Consider the following 15,273-nt stretch of genomic DNA (forward strand, 5'->3'; position numbering starts at 1 on the left):
ACAAAATCTCAAAATTGTTGTGTGACTTTTGGTTCACGGCCATTTGAGCGACAGCTATGAAATATTACATTTATTCGCCATATCCTTCCTAAATTTTTCCCAAGTCTTTCTGAAAGGTGAATTAAATCCTTGTCTGTGAATTGATCAACAGTTAGGAAGTTGCAGGCGCCAGATATATGTCCAACCCTATAATTGTCCACTCGCAAATCAATAACTATAAAGTGATTATCCTTTGCCGCGTACTATCCATAAAGCTGATCAGCGGTCACTTGTTTGACAGTAGCGTCCGAAATTTGTTGAAACCTTACTTTCTTACCATATGTAATCGTGAAGATTCTATTTCTTAACTTATAGTACCCAGTTTAGTGCAATTGGGTTACACATCGGTTGAGTTGCGTACTTTTCAGAGAAAGCATTGACGGAAACATATTTGAGATGGAAAATATAGGGAGAGGCTTCATCGAGAGTAAAAAAATTAGCTTCTTGAGAACTTTCATTGAAGAGTAAACTTCTCCTTTATGAAACGCAATACATGATACCGGATATGCAGACAGTTGTCATGGATTGAAATCCTGCTGCCAATTACGATTATGCTATCAATCATCAGAATTGCGATGGTCAACGAAAGTTATTCAATCCTTCCCCTCATCACAATCTGATAGATGTTTCTATCGCCCTAGCCAGAAATAGGACTGTAATGATGCTACCACCTTTATGTGCCGCAGAATTGGGAATTTTTCATTCCTATTCTTGACGTCCGTATAAAAGAAGACAATTGATGTATTCCCTGGTTTTTGAATTGGCGTATATGTCTCTTTATAATGTTGGGATTAGCATGGCTAGTCTCATTTCGTGAAAAAGAAACATATTATTATGATTGATATGGCAAGATGTATTGCAATGTTCATTGCGTGGAATCGAATATCAAAAGGGGTTATGATGCTTTGTGTCATAATCGTTATCATAAATTTATTGCTACAGATATCATATGCTCCATATTGAATCTTTTTTTCTTATGTGATGACCGGAACCTCCTATAATCATCACACTTCTATTCATAGCGAAGTAGCCAAATCAGTGGGCGTATTCCTAGGTGTTGTTTTAGATGCATGATTTATTATTAGATTTGCGTAATTTGCAATTTTTGGGAAGAAAATATTCACTTCGTAAATAAACTTCAGATTTAATGGGATTTCATTACGCTCTCATTGTTAGTTCTATTGGTAACGGTCACGAATTTTTAAATCACATTGGATCTGCTTTTCTTTTTTTTGTTTTATACTAATTGAGGAAGGTGAATTAAAGTTCCATATATATCAATATGTGTATTTTGAAGAGGTAATAAATTAGAATATCACGTATATAGATATTGTTATTCTTTTTTCTTTTATCAATTTTTGCCGGAGTTTTTTATAATCTTTAACATGTCCGAAGTACTTCTTCAAACTATAATCGCCAATAACTTTACCTTATAGACGAAAAGCACTTTTAAGCTATCGATGTCAGCACACCTACTGCCTATAACATTTTATTTTCACTATTATAGCATATACCATTTTTGTAACCAATGTGTTGTTGTAATTCTCCACAAGGCATATCCCAGATATTCTTATATGGCCCGTTTCTACTTCGTTGAAGCCTGACATCAAAAGAGCAATCCTGAGATAACTTTAAAACTACACACATCGCTGCAGTTTTATTATATCTTTCATCACTGATGCAATAATTAAGTGATGAAATCACATTATTACTAACAGCTGTGCTATTATAATCAATGCAAGCTGAATTTGATGCAAAGATATATTTCCATTCAGTACCGTTTCTTTCGAATTCATAGAAATCACTTTTTTGTAGGTAATTCTTCTGGCTTGCTTTGATCTTATTCATGTTAAAGTAATTCACAGTTAGCAACAATTGGTAAAAGACATTCTGTATTAGTGTCCCCATGTTATGATAAAGGTTCTTGTTTGCCTGTAGATTAACTAAATTTTCAAGTGTGTTATTAAAAGCCTTAGTAACATTGGTGATAACGTCTGGATACGAAAAATTCTTCTTACAATCACATGAATTATTATTTAGCATATTTTCAGTTGAATAATTCATTGAAAGAGCATCTGATCGGCCAAATAGCGCAGACTTTGCCAAAGTGCTATTTATTCGTGTACCACTATGAGAGAGAGTTACAACTTCAATACTCTTTTGCATACTATTTTCAAGGCACGCATAGCTGCTCAATAGAAACGTACCTAGGATACATAGCCTGAATAAGGGATGTATCATTATGAATTAAGTGGCCTGATAAAACAGCTAATAGGACTCCTTTTAATATTAAGTCTTTTCTATTTCCGAAAATCAACTTAAGAAGCGAGGCTATCTAGACTAGTCTATATGTGTAGATTGTCCTGGTGTAGCTGTGGTTATTATAGAGAGTCTCTTTCTCCTGATCAGATGTATTTTCTGGCTTTTAAGTGCTTCATCTGTTTTCCATTTTTTGGAAAGAGGTTTATGCTTCTAGATCACCAACTGTTGACCTATGGACGTATATTAAAGAGGGTAAATCCGTCCGTATCGATAGGCTCTCTCCATAGAGACGAGTATCCACATATCCATTTAGTGGCTGTAAACTCTGCAAAATACAGGTGTACGGTTTCAATCTAAGATAAGCTCGAGGACAATAACTTGATAAGAAATGCAGAAGCTATGACCCAAGACTCATTTCATCTGTTGTGCAATATCATCCCGTTCTTAGTGGATGAAATACTATTGCAGACATATGAACACTGCTATAATGGTCCTCGTGTGGTCGATATTCTAAATTGAGGGTACGAATAGTGATTATTTTAAGTCAAATGTCATGGCTATTCAAGATTTGCTTGACGGCTTGAAGATGCTATGCCAAGCCACAGAAGCTGTGTTGAAGATGGCACTATACGTGATAGAGTAACACAAGAATTATGTATGTTGCACTTTTTGTATTACGGTGCTACAACAGAAAAACCAGAATGCCATCCTCGAGAATGTGATCCTCGAGAATACGATTGTCGAGAATTCATCAACAATTTAAATGATATTATAAAATCGTGAGTCCGCACACAGGCTACACGACTGCTAAAGCATGATAGTTATTGCATAGTTGAATCTGGGTAAAGGAACAGTGCTATTTTCCCCGGCAATCGTTTAGCGCGCACTGAATAAGGCTTAGACAATAGGCTTCTGAACGAGGGCCCACATCATGAAATCGGATCTTCGTTTGCCAAAAAGTGAAAGGTTACAGACCCGTAAAGGGTTCAACGCACCTCGACACCCCTAATAATCAGCATTCTTCCCTTCTGTACATACGAGAAATAAACGCATGCCAAGCGTGCTCTCACATGCAAAAACTATGCAAGCCAATTCGTTCAAGGACAGGCACATCTCCATGGTGACAATTAATATGGGTGTGAGAGATAAGGTGGGAAGAAGTATGCGATGAATGGTGAGCGTCCACTAATTCGTTTGTGTAGCAACAAACTGGTCAAAGAAATCGTATAAATAGAGCAGCTCTGATCATCTATCTTTGAGAATATGCCTTCATTCTTCTCTTTCTAGTTAAGCCTATATCAGCACTAAAGAAACAATCGAAAACAAACAAATACAATGGTCAAATTAACTTCAATCGCTGCTGGTGTCGCCGCTCTAGCTGCTGGTGCCTCTGCCACCACCACCCTAGCTCAATCCGACGAAAGAGTCAACTTGGTTGAATTGGGTGTCTACGTCTCTGATATCAGAGCTCACTTGGCCCAATACTACTTGTTCCAAGCCGCTCACCCAACTGAAACCTACCCAGTCGAAGTTGCTCAAGCTGTTTTCAACTACGGTGACTTCACCACGATGTTGACCGGTATTGCTCCAGACCAAGTGACCAGAATGATCACTGGTGTCCCATGGTACTCTACCAGATTGAGACCAGCCATCTCCAGTGCTCTATCTGCAGACGGTATCTACACCATCGCCAACTAGACATGCTTTTACGAATGAAATCCTGCGGACATTAGGAAGTAATGAAAAAATATAAAAATATGATTTGACGGTGTATATAGTTGAATATGTGTATATTAATATTATAAACCTGCTCAGTCAATTACGGTATTTTTGAAACGGAGGTAGAATGAAATGCGGAATGAGATTGTGTAAAGTTCATTTCGTGAATGCAATTTACTGAGTAACCAAAGGGATAGTATATGTTACGAGGTACAAAGGGGGTATAGATGGATAGTATAAATGAAATAATGATTAGTGAAGATTAATGATGATTAAAAATGACTGGTGAATATTTTATGAAAAGTGAAAAATAGTTAAAAAATATAAAATAGAGGGATTGAGTATAGGAAAATGAGAGTAATGATATTATGTGGTGGCGCTATATGAGTATGTTATATTCTATAGCGTCCGTGTGCGTATGTAATTGTATTATAGAATAGTGCATGGAATGGAGATCTGGGACCTAGAAGTTGGACCGAGGTGGTATTTATTTATGTTCATGTGACGGGTGCTTAGTATGCGGGGGATATATAAGAAGAAAGGAGGTAATGGTAGAGGAAGAGTATGATGATGAATAATGGAATTTAAGTAGGTAGTCAATTAATTGGATTATTTTATGTAGCATCCGTGTGCGTATGTGCTGGTATTTATGTTCAGAATATATTGAGAATACTGTAATGGCAGAAAATTGAGATGATGATATTGTGTATTCTATGTTAACAATGATATGCTGATGGGTAAAGTATTTATATATTGTTGCGTTCGTGTGAGTGTTAATATGTTAGTGTTATAGCTGTAGTATGACAGGTGAAGTAGCAGTGAGTAGAGCCAATGTCAGTGGATATGTAAAAGGGTAATATGAATAGCATGATGTTAGAGAGTGGAGTGTGAGGTTACGAAAGTGATTTAGTAATGGTGCTGATTCTATTGTATATATTAGTTATGTTAGCAATGGCATAATGTATAAGTTAGTATATGGTCAAGGTGTTGGAGTATGGAAGAATCGAGTGCAGTTGTATGGTACACAAGGATGTGTAATTGATTATAGATAGTTAGATGTGGTAGAAATAGGTAGGGAGAATAAGTAGCACAGGATATAAACTACTGAGGTGAGGGCCATATAGTGATGAGATGTGATATGGCAGTATTTTTCGTCCGTGTGAGTGTGCGTTGGATATGGTATTATGATTCGATAATGAAAGGCCGGGTTGATGAGGCCAGATATATGATGGATATAGGGTGATGGTCTAGAGTAAAGTGATTGGTGTATGTTTATTGTTTACGATTATTGTATATATGGGAGGTAAATGGAGTGTAGTGTTTAAAGGATATAAAGGAGGTGTGGTAATGACGAGTGGATGAATATGTTGATTAGGATGCAGATAAGGGGTATGAAGTGTTAGATGTGAGATAGTATGAGTTTGGTGTAATGACATTAGGTATGAACCGCTGGGTGTGCCAGGTGGTAGTATCAAAGTAAGGTGATAGTAATTGAGAGATACAGAAGAGATGAGGAGGTGGTAAGTTGGGGATATACTATTCAGGATGCAGATATGAGATATAGATGGATAAATGTGAAATATAGTGAGTTTAATGTGGAAATGGCCCTGGGTATAAACCGCTGAGGTAAGGGCCGTATTTAGTGATGTGATGGAATGGTGCTGGTAAAGCATGTGGTGGGGGTGAGAAAGCGTGGGGTGTTATATATTCAGGGTAACATTGAAGGGTGTTCTTACAGTCCGTTTGAGTGGTGGGTAGGGTAATGGCAGAGAAAGTGGTAGTGATGATGATGGTGATATGGTTATGGTGGTGATGGTAGTGATGGTGATGGTAGTGATGGTAGTGATGGTAGTGATGGTAGTGATGGTTATGGTTATGGTGCAATAGTGATGGGTGTTAGTAGTGGTGATAATGATGACGACGATGATGGTAGTAATGGTGATGGTGATGCTAATGGTGTAATAGTGATGGGTGTTAGCTTTAGCATTAGTAGTGTGTGTATGTGGGTGTGGGTGTGTGTGTGGGTGTGGGTGTGGGTGTGTGTGGGTGTGTGGGTGTGTGGGTGTGGGTGTGGGTGTGGGTGTGTGTGTATATATATGTTACCTTATTGCACGCTGGATGGTATTAGACAAGGCCGTAGGGACATATTGCACCGTGGAAGTAACTTTGTACGAAAGCTGTCATTATTTCCTCTTTAGGCACTTTGGGACGGAAAATTTGGCCGAAGATCTTGCGTCAAGGAATTTTTTTATAGTGGGATATTGCACCAAGGAAGTAACTTGATACGTATTTTCTTATTAAGCAGGGTAATATATTTTCTTTTTTTTCGAGGTGGAGCGTCGGGCAAGTTAAGGGAAATTTTCGGAGAAGGTTGTCTGACGCGTTATATATATAAGTGCGCCAAAAAGGTCTACCTTACTTCGCAGCGTAAGGCCATATACCTAATAAGGAAATGTAATTCATAAGTTTTTATTATATTGGTCTTTTCGAGAGCGGAAGAAGCTGCAGGCTGAGCGCGTAATTTCTTGGAGCGACCAACAGGTCCATGTTTAAAGTATCAAAGAGAATATCCATGAAGCGGCTTGAGCAATGAACAGAATCCTGGTTCTCCTCGACTAAGCAGATGGTTGAGATACTGCGCACCATGGAAATTGAAGAAGAAAGTACGTACTGACCAGTTTATTTTTGCAGGCCAGAAATCAAGCGATGAATGACAATACCCAGGGAGAAACAGACATCCTCTGTTTTCTATGTTGTGCTTGAAGGAGTCATTACTAACTGAATTTTCTTTGGTGCTCGCTGCATAATTCTGCATCTTCTCAATAGATACATTTTCAGATGATGATAAGGTGGAAACTGGACAATCTTTTGCTTATATTGATGGATTTCTTGTCAAAAAGCATAACAATCAACATACTATTGTTAATTTCGAAACTTACAAAAATAAAATGAAAATTTCCGATAAGCGTAAGTTTGAAAAAGTAAACTTTGAGGAGTTTGAGTCGGCTCTCAATAACAAAAACGACTTGGTACATTGTCACTCAATAACTTTATTTGAATCGATCCGCACGGAAGTGCGATCATTCTACGAAGACGAAAAGTCTAGTCTAATCAAGGTGGTAAAATACAGAACTGATGCAATGGATAGGAAAAGATCTTTTGAAAAAATTGTCATTGCCGTCATGGTCAAGAAAAATGTACAAAAGTTTCTGACGTTTGTTGAAGACGAACCAGATTTCCAGAGCGGACCAATCCCTTCAAAGTATCTCATTCCCAAGAAAATCAACTTGATGGTCTACACGTTGTTTCAAGTACATACTTTGAAATTTAATAGGAAAGATTACGATACCCTTTCTCTTTTTTACCTCAACAGAGGATACTATAGTGAGTTGAGTTTTCGTGTCCTGGAACGTTGTTACGAAACTGCGAGTTCCAGGCCGAACGACAGCTCTACGATGCGTACTTTCACCAACTTTGTTTCTGGCGCGCCTATTGTAAGGAGTCTTCAGAAAAGCACCATAAGGAAATATGGATACAATTTGGCACCCTACATGTTTTTGTTACTACACGTAGATGAGCTTTCGATTTTTTCCGCATATCAAGCAAGTTTACCTGGCGGTAAGAAAGTCGACACAGGGCGGCTGAAGCGTGATCTATGCCCACGTAAACCCACTGAGATAAAGTACTTTTCACAGATATGTAACGATATGATGAACAAAAAAGACGGATTGGGTGATATTTTGCATATTATCTTGCGAGCATGTGCGCTTAATTTTGGGGCGGGTCCCCGTGGTGGCGCTGGTGACGAAGAGGAAGAGGATCGATCTATTGCGAATGAACAATCCATTATTCCCTCTGTGGACGAGCATGGCTTAAAAGTATGTAAGTTGCGCAGTCCGAACACTCCACGAAGACTCAGAAAAACATTAGATGCCGTGAAAGCTTTATTGGTGTCCTCTTGTGCTTGCACCGCAAAGGATTTAGATATATTTGATGACAACAACGGCGTTGCGATGTGGAAATGGATCAAAATTCTGTACCACGAAGTAGCACAGGAAACCGCGCAGAAGGACTCTTATAGAATAACTTTGGTACCTTCTTCTGATGGTATATCAGTATGTGGAAAACTGTTTAATCGCGAGTATGTCCGCGGCTTTTACTTTGCATGCAAGGCTCAGTTTGACAGCCTTTGGGACGAATTGAACAAGTGCTTTTATATGCCTACAGTGGTTGATATTGCCAGTCTCATTTTGCGTAATCGAGACGTTTTGTTCAGAGAGCCAAAGCGGGGAATTGACGAGTATCTGGAAAACGATTCTTTTCTTCAAATGATACCTGTTAAATATCGTGAAATTGTGCTGCCAAAGTTGAGAAGAGATGCTAACAAAATGACCGCGGCTCTGAAAAATAAAGTGGCTGTTGCAATTGACGAGCTCACGGTGCCACTTATGTGGATGATCCATTTTGCCGTGGGATACCCTTACCGTTATCCAGAGCTTCAGCTACTCGCTTTTGCCGGTCCTCAGCGCAACGTATACGTCGACGATACAACAAGACGCATCCAACTGTACACTGATTATAACAAGAACGGTTCATCGGAGCCTCGACTAAAGACACTTGACGGACTCACTTCAGATTACTTGTTTTATTTTGTCACTGTGCTAAGGCAAATGCAAATATGTGCGCTTGGTAACAGTTATGACGCCTTTAAACATGATCCTTGGATGGATGTCGTGGGATTTGAGGATCCAGATCAAGTAACAAATCGAGATACTTCGAGGATAGTTTTGTATTCCTACTTGTTTCTGAATACCGCGAAGGGCTGTCTCGTTGAATATGCAACTTTTCGGCAGTACATGATGGAACTTCCGAAGAATGCACCTCAGAAGCTGAATTTTCGGGAGATGCGTCAGGGGTTGATTGCCCTAGGGCGCCACTGCGTAGGTAGCAGATTTGAAACGGATTTGTACGAGTCGGCGACGAATGAACTCATGGCCAATCATTCCGTTCAAACAGGGCGAAAGATCTACGGTGTGGATTCCTTTTCGTTAACCAGTGTCAGTGGAACGACCGCCACTTTATTGCAGGAACGAGCTTCTGAGCGCTGGATTCAATGGTTAGGCCTTGAAAGCGACTACCATTGTTCCTCCAGTACTGCGAATGCGGGAGACGTAGCAGGTGAGGCGAGTTCAGATCATCGAAAAATTTTGAGAGTAACGCGAAAAAGGCCCCGAGAGCCCAAGAGCACAAACGATATCCTCGTCGCAGGCCAGAAACTCTTTGGCAGCTCCTTTGAATTCAGGGACTTGCATCAGTCGCGCTTATGTTATGAAATATACATGGCGGACACACCCTCTGTGGCAGTACAGGCCTCCCCGGGCTATGGTAAGACGGAGTTATTTCATCTCCCCTTAATAGCACTGGCGTCTAAGGGCGACGTGAAATATGTGTCGTTTCTGTTTGTACCATACACAGTGTTGCTTGCTAATTGCATGATCAGGTTGAGCCGAGGCGGTTGCTTGAATGTGGCCCCTGTCAGAAACTTTATTGAAGAAGGTTACTATGGCGTTACTGATTTATACGTGGGGATCTACGATGACCTTGCTAGCGCTAAGTTCACAGACAGGATAGCTGCGTGGGATAATATTGTTGAGTGCACCTTTAGGACCAACAATGTAAAGTTGGGTTACCTCATTGTAGATGAGTTTCACAACTTCGAAACGGAGGTCTACCGGCAGTCGCAATTTGAGGGCATAGCTAACCTCGATTTTGACGCTTTCGAGAAAGCAATCTTTTTGAGCGGCACAGCACCTGAGGCTGTAGCCGATACTGCGTTGCAGCGTATTGGGCTTACGGGACTGAACAAAAAATCGATGGACATCAACGAGCTCAAACGGTCGGAAGATCTCAGCAGAGGTTTATCCAGCTATCCAACACAGATGTTCAATCTGATTAAGGAGAAATCTGAGGTGCCTTTAGGGCATGTGCATAAAATCCGGAAGAAAGTCGAATCACCTCCCAAAGAAGCACTGAAGCTTCTTTTAGCCCTGTTTGAAGTTGAACCAGAGTCGAAGGCCATTGTAGTTGCAAGCACAACCAACCAAGTGGAAGAATTGGCCTGCTCTTGGAGGGAGTATTTCCGGGTGGTGTGGATACACGGGAAGCTGGGTGCTGCAGAAAAGGTGTCTCGCACGGAAGAGTTTGTCACTGACGGTAGCATGCGAGTTCTCATCGGAACGAAATTAGTCACTGAAGGAATTGACATTAAGGAATTGATGATGGTGATCACGCTTGATAATAGACTTAATATTATTGAGCTCATTCAAGGCATGGGAAGACTAAGAGATGGAGGCCTCTGTTATATATTATCTAGAAAAAACAGTTGGGCGGCAAGGAATCGGAGGGGTGAATTATCACCAATTAAGGAAGGCTGTATAACCGAACAGGTGCGCGAGTTCTATGGACTTGAATCAAAGAAAGGGAAAAAGGGCCAGCATGTTGGATGCTGTGGCTCCAGGACAGACCTGTCGGCAGACACAGTGGAACTGATAGAAAGAATGGACAGATTGGCTGAAAATGAGGCCACAGTCTCCGCGTTACCGTCTAGTTCCCAGGAGAGAAATAGCAGTGACAGGTACAGAGAGTATTGCAGCAGCGATGAGGACAGCAACGCGGGCATTCATGATGGTACCACTGCTGATACTGCTGATAGTGCCAATGCTAGTGCCAACGCTAGTGCCAACGCTAGTGCCAATGCTAGTGCCAATGCTAGTGCCAACGCTAGTGCCAACGCTAGTGCCAATGCTAGTGCCAACGCTAGTGCCAATGCTAGTGCCAACGCTAGTGCCAATGCTAGCGCCAATGCTAGTGCCAACGCTAGTGCCAACGCTAGTGCCAATGCTAGTGCCAACGCTAGTGCCAATGCTAGTGCCAACGAGGACGCCAATACAGGCGGCAATGCTGAGAGTAATAGAATCCATCCAGTCACTGACATTATTAAAGAGCCATATAAGCGGAAAGGGAGTCAAATGGTTTTTCTAGAGAGAAAGAAACTGAAAGCACAGTTTCCCAATACTTCTGAGAATACGAATGTATTAGAGTTTCTTGGATTTCGGTCTGACGAAATTAAACATCTTTTCCTCTATGGTATCGATATATACTTCTGCCCAGAGGGAGTGTTCACACAATACGGATTATGCAAGGGCTGTCAAAAGATGTTCGAGCTCTGCGTCTGCTGGCCTCGCCAGAAAGTATCGTATCGGAGTATAGCTTGGGAAGCACTAGCTGTGGAGAGAATGCTGCGAAATGACGAGGAATACAAGGAATACTTGGAAAATATCGAGCCATATCATGGGGACCCTGTAGGATATTTGAAATTTTTTAGCGTAAAGAAGAGAGAGATCTACTCTCAGATACAAAGAAATTATGCTTGGTACCTGGCTATTACTAGAAGAAGGGAAACAATTAGTGTATTGGATTCGACAAGAGGCAAGCAAGGGAGCCGAGTTTTCCGCATGTCTGGAAGGCAAATCGAAGAGTTGTATTTTGAAGCATGGAGCAACTTGCGCGAATCGAAGACGGGGGTGCTGCAGTACTTTTTGAACTGGGACGAGAAAAAGTGCCAGGAAGAATGGGAGGCAAAAGACGCTACGGTCGTTGTGGAGGCGCTCGAGAAACTTGGAGTTTTTCAGCGTTTGCGTTCCATGACAAGCGCTGGACTGCAGGGTCCGCAGTACGTCAAGCTGCAGTTTGGCAGGCATCATCAACGGCTGAGGAGCAGGTATGAATTAAGTTTAGGAATGCACTTGCGAGATCAGACTGCGCTGGGAGGTACCCCATCTAAACTGCCGCATTGGACGCCTTTCCTCTCGATGCTAATAGGCCTGTTCTACAATAAAATATTCCGGCAGAGACTGGAGTATCTTTTGGAGCAGATTTCGGAGGTGTGGTTATTACCACATTGGCTTGATTTGGCAAACGTTGAAGTTCTCGCTGCAGATAACACGAGAGTACCACTGTACATGCTGATGGTAGCGGTTCACAAAGAGCTAGGTAGCGATGATGTTCCAGACGGTAAGATTGATATATTATTATGTAGAGATTCCAGCAGAGAAGTTGGAGAGTGATGGACGTTGTTATAGCTGTCACTGATTATGTATTGTGTAGTATATTATAAGAAAATTTTGGGAGAATATATGTTTTTTTCTAAATTTCACTGTTTTGATTTAATGTTGGTTGCACAGTAGTAGCGAGAGACAACTGCGAAGGGGAAGGTTAACAAGACAACCAAGAAAAAGTAAACAAAAAATAGAGGTAGTGAGTGAGTAAGAGTTTCGCAAGAATATTAATGATTTGTAGCAGTGAGTAAGCAAGATGGTAGATCACAAGAGGATGTAAGGTTTGTAGTCTTGGTTGAAGGGTATCTGGAGTAGTTTAGGCTGAGGAAGCGGCAGAAGGTAGAAAAGGATACGTCATGGTTCGATGTGCTGAAAGTATGACCGTATGGGCATGAAGGAAGAGAATCGCATGACTAAGGGCATGAGTATGGGAAATGTTAGAACAATAGTCAACTATCCATCAATTACCGCTACAGCTTATTAATACATTCAATCACGTAACTAGAAGATTATCATATACGGTGTTACGAAGATGACAAGAATTATCAGACCAGTGAAAGAAGATTCTAAAAATCAATTATGCAGAAATTCTGACAAACCGACAATCAAGATGACACTTGCTCAACTTGAATACAACGGCAGTATCCCCGCCGAAACATTTCAAATAACGGTCACCACAATTCTTGCACTCCGCATCACCGAATGATTCGATAAGTCTACATGATGCGCAAAAGCAAGAGATGCCAATCAGCGCTACTAGTAATCTCCACTTTAATTTTCAGAATAATGTTCAGACGTCAATAACCGCACTAAACACTCGAAACATAACTGGCTAACCAAAATATCACTGCTTACCTCACTAAAAATACTTTAGAACTATCCGACGGTACTATCCTTGCCCCTATTGTTAAACATGGAGACTTTTACTGGCTCTCCAAGGACTTTTTAATTCCGTCAACCTTACAGAGGCAAACTGCTAATAACGTTAACACCAGCAAATCTACACATAAATATCCGTACGCTTTGATTCATCGAATGCTTGGGCATGCAAACGCTAGAACAATTAGACATTCTCTCAAGAATAGTTCGATCACATACTTGAGAGAATCGGATGTAGACTGGTCTGATTCTACTACTTATCAATGTCCAGACTGTTTAGTTGGCAAAAGCACTAAACATAGACATGTCAAAGGATCACGACTAAAGTACCAAGAATCTTATCAACCCTTTCAGTACTTACATACCGATATATTTGGCCCTGTTCACCATCTGCCAAAGAGTGCACCTTCCTATTTTATCTCATTTACTGATGAGAAGACTAGATTCAAATGGGTTTATCCATTACTCGATCGTCGTGAGCAATCTATTTTAGACGTATTTACAAAAATAATAGCCTTCATTGGCAATCAATTCAATGCCAACGTTTTAGTCGTACAAATGGACAGAGGACCCGAGTACACTAACAAGACCCTCCGTAATTTCTTTATGGAACGCGGTATAACTCCATGCTATACAACAACAGCAGATTCCAGAGCACATGGTATTGCTGAACGATCAAACCGTACCTTATTAGACGACCGTCGCACACATCTACGGTGCAGCGGTTTATTAAATCGTCTATGGTTTTCAGCAGTCGAATTCTCCACCATTATCAGAAATTCTTTAATTTCGCCAAAAAACAAGAATTACCCACGACAACATGCTGGTTTAGCAGGACTTGATATCAGTACTCTATTACCATTCGGTCAAACTGTTGTAGTCAACAATCACAGTCCCGGTTCAAAAATTTGCCCTCGTGGTATTCCTGGTTGCGCCTTACATCCATTACGAAACTCATATGGTTATATTATCTATGTTCCATCTTTGAAGAAAACAATAGACACTACTGATTACGTTATTTGGCATGATGAACAATCCAGATTGGACCAATGCAATTATGATGCACTTACCTTTGATGCTGATATCAATCGCTTAACCGCTCCTTATCTATTAAGCTTCGTCAATCTTTGAAAGAACCTCCACCTATCCACTCTCGTCAAACTAATTCCAGTTTGGGTGGTATGGATGATTCTAATGTCTTTACAAATACCAAAGGTAAGAAAAGAGCATGCATAGTCTAGAACCACCAAGGTCAAAAAAACGTATTCATTTAATTGCAGCTGTAAAGGCGGTAAAGTCAATCAAACCATTCCGAACGACCTTAAGATATGATGAAGCAATCACATATAATAAGAGTAATGAAGAAAAGGAGAAATATACTGAAGCATATCATAAAGAGTTAACCAACTATTAAAAATGAATGCTTGGGAAACAGACAAGTATTATGATAGAAACTCGATGGGTTCCAAGAATATGATAAGCTCAGTGCTTGTATTCCAACAAGAAGCGTGACGGAACACATAAGGCTAGATTTGTTTGCAAGAGGTGACATACAGCATCCCGATACATATGATCCGGGCATGCAATCCAATACTGTACATCATTATGCACTGATGACATCTTTGTCACTTGCATTAGATAATGACTACTATGTCACACAACTAGACGTATCCTCCGCTTACTTGTATGCCGACATCAAAGAGGAATTATACATAAGACCTCCACCACATCTAGGATTGAATAATAAATTACTAAGTTTAAAGAAATCACTTTATGGTTTAAAACAAAGTGGTGCAAACTGGTATGAAACTATTAAATCATACTTAATAAAGCAATGTGGCATGGACGAAGTACGTGGATGGTCGTGTGTGTTCAAAAATAGTCAAGTCACAATATGTCTATTCGTTGATGACATGATATTATTCAGCAAAGATCTAAAAGCGAATAAGAAAGTCATAGCAAATCTCAGAATTAAGAAAAAAAAAAAAAATTAAAGCCATGACCTCTTGGAGAAGAGCAAAGTACCCTGAGTAGTAGCAAGGCAACGTCTCCATATTGAGTCTCAATCCTTCCAAACATGTTGCCTAGAGTCTTCGTGTTGGCCAAATCAATGGCTACGGTCCAAAGTCGTGGGAAGACTGTGTCGTGGGAAGACTGTGTCGTGGGAAGACTGTGGCCAGGAGGCTAGGTTATCAGGGAACATGATGACGGGACAGAGAAGGTAAGCCGAAACAATGGATAATAACAGTTTTCATCA

At 40.5% G+C, this 15,273-nt stretch overlaps 4 protein-coding genes across 4 annotated transcripts; 3 read left to right on the forward strand and 1 right to left on the reverse strand.

The window, feature by feature from the left end:
* Positions 1-1,518: 1,518 nt before the first annotated feature.
* Positions 1,519-2,280, reverse strand: SKDI08G2590 (uncharacterized protein; the record flags this gene model as incomplete). Its single annotated transcript, XM_056228601.1, has 1 exon — positions 1,519-2,280. One exon carries the CDS (start codon positions 2,278-2,280, stop codon positions 1,519-1,521), a length of 762 nt encoding a protein of 253 aa, XP_056088307.1.
* Positions 2,281-3,636: 1,356 nt separating this feature from the next.
* On the forward strand, positions 3,637-3,999 carry SKDI08G2600 (SRP1/TIP1 family protein; the record flags this gene model as incomplete). Its single annotated transcript, XM_056228602.1, has 1 exon — positions 3,637-3,999. One exon carries the CDS (start codon positions 3,637-3,639, stop codon positions 3,997-3,999), a length of 363 nt encoding a protein of 120 aa, XP_056088308.1.
* A 2,969-nt stretch (positions 4,000-6,968) lies between these two features.
* Positions 6,969-12,146, forward strand: SKDI08G2610 (Y' element ATP-dependent helicase; the record flags this gene model as incomplete). Its single annotated transcript, XM_056228605.1, has 1 exon — positions 6,969-12,146. The coding sequence occupies one exon, from the start codon at positions 6,969-6,971 to the stop codon at positions 12,144-12,146; it is 5,178 nt and encodes a 1,725-aa protein (XP_056088309.1).
* A 1,026-nt stretch (positions 12,147-13,172) lies between these two features.
* On the forward strand, positions 13,173-14,147 carry SKDI08G2620 (integrase catalytic domain-containing protein; the record flags this gene model as incomplete). Its single annotated transcript, XM_056228606.1, has 1 exon — positions 13,173-14,147. The coding sequence occupies one exon, from the start codon at positions 13,173-13,175 to the stop codon at positions 14,145-14,147; it is 975 nt and encodes a 324-aa protein (XP_056088310.1).
* Between the last annotated feature and the right edge of the window lie 1,126 nt (positions 14,148-15,273).

The sequence above is a fragment of the Saccharomyces kudriavzevii genome, assembly GCF_947243775.1.
Source record: "Saccharomyces kudriavzevii IFO 1802 strain IFO1802 genome assembly, chromosome: 8".
In the NCBI taxonomy this organism is placed as follows: domain Eukaryota; kingdom Fungi; phylum Ascomycota; class Saccharomycetes; order Saccharomycetales; family Saccharomycetaceae; genus Saccharomyces; species Saccharomyces kudriavzevii.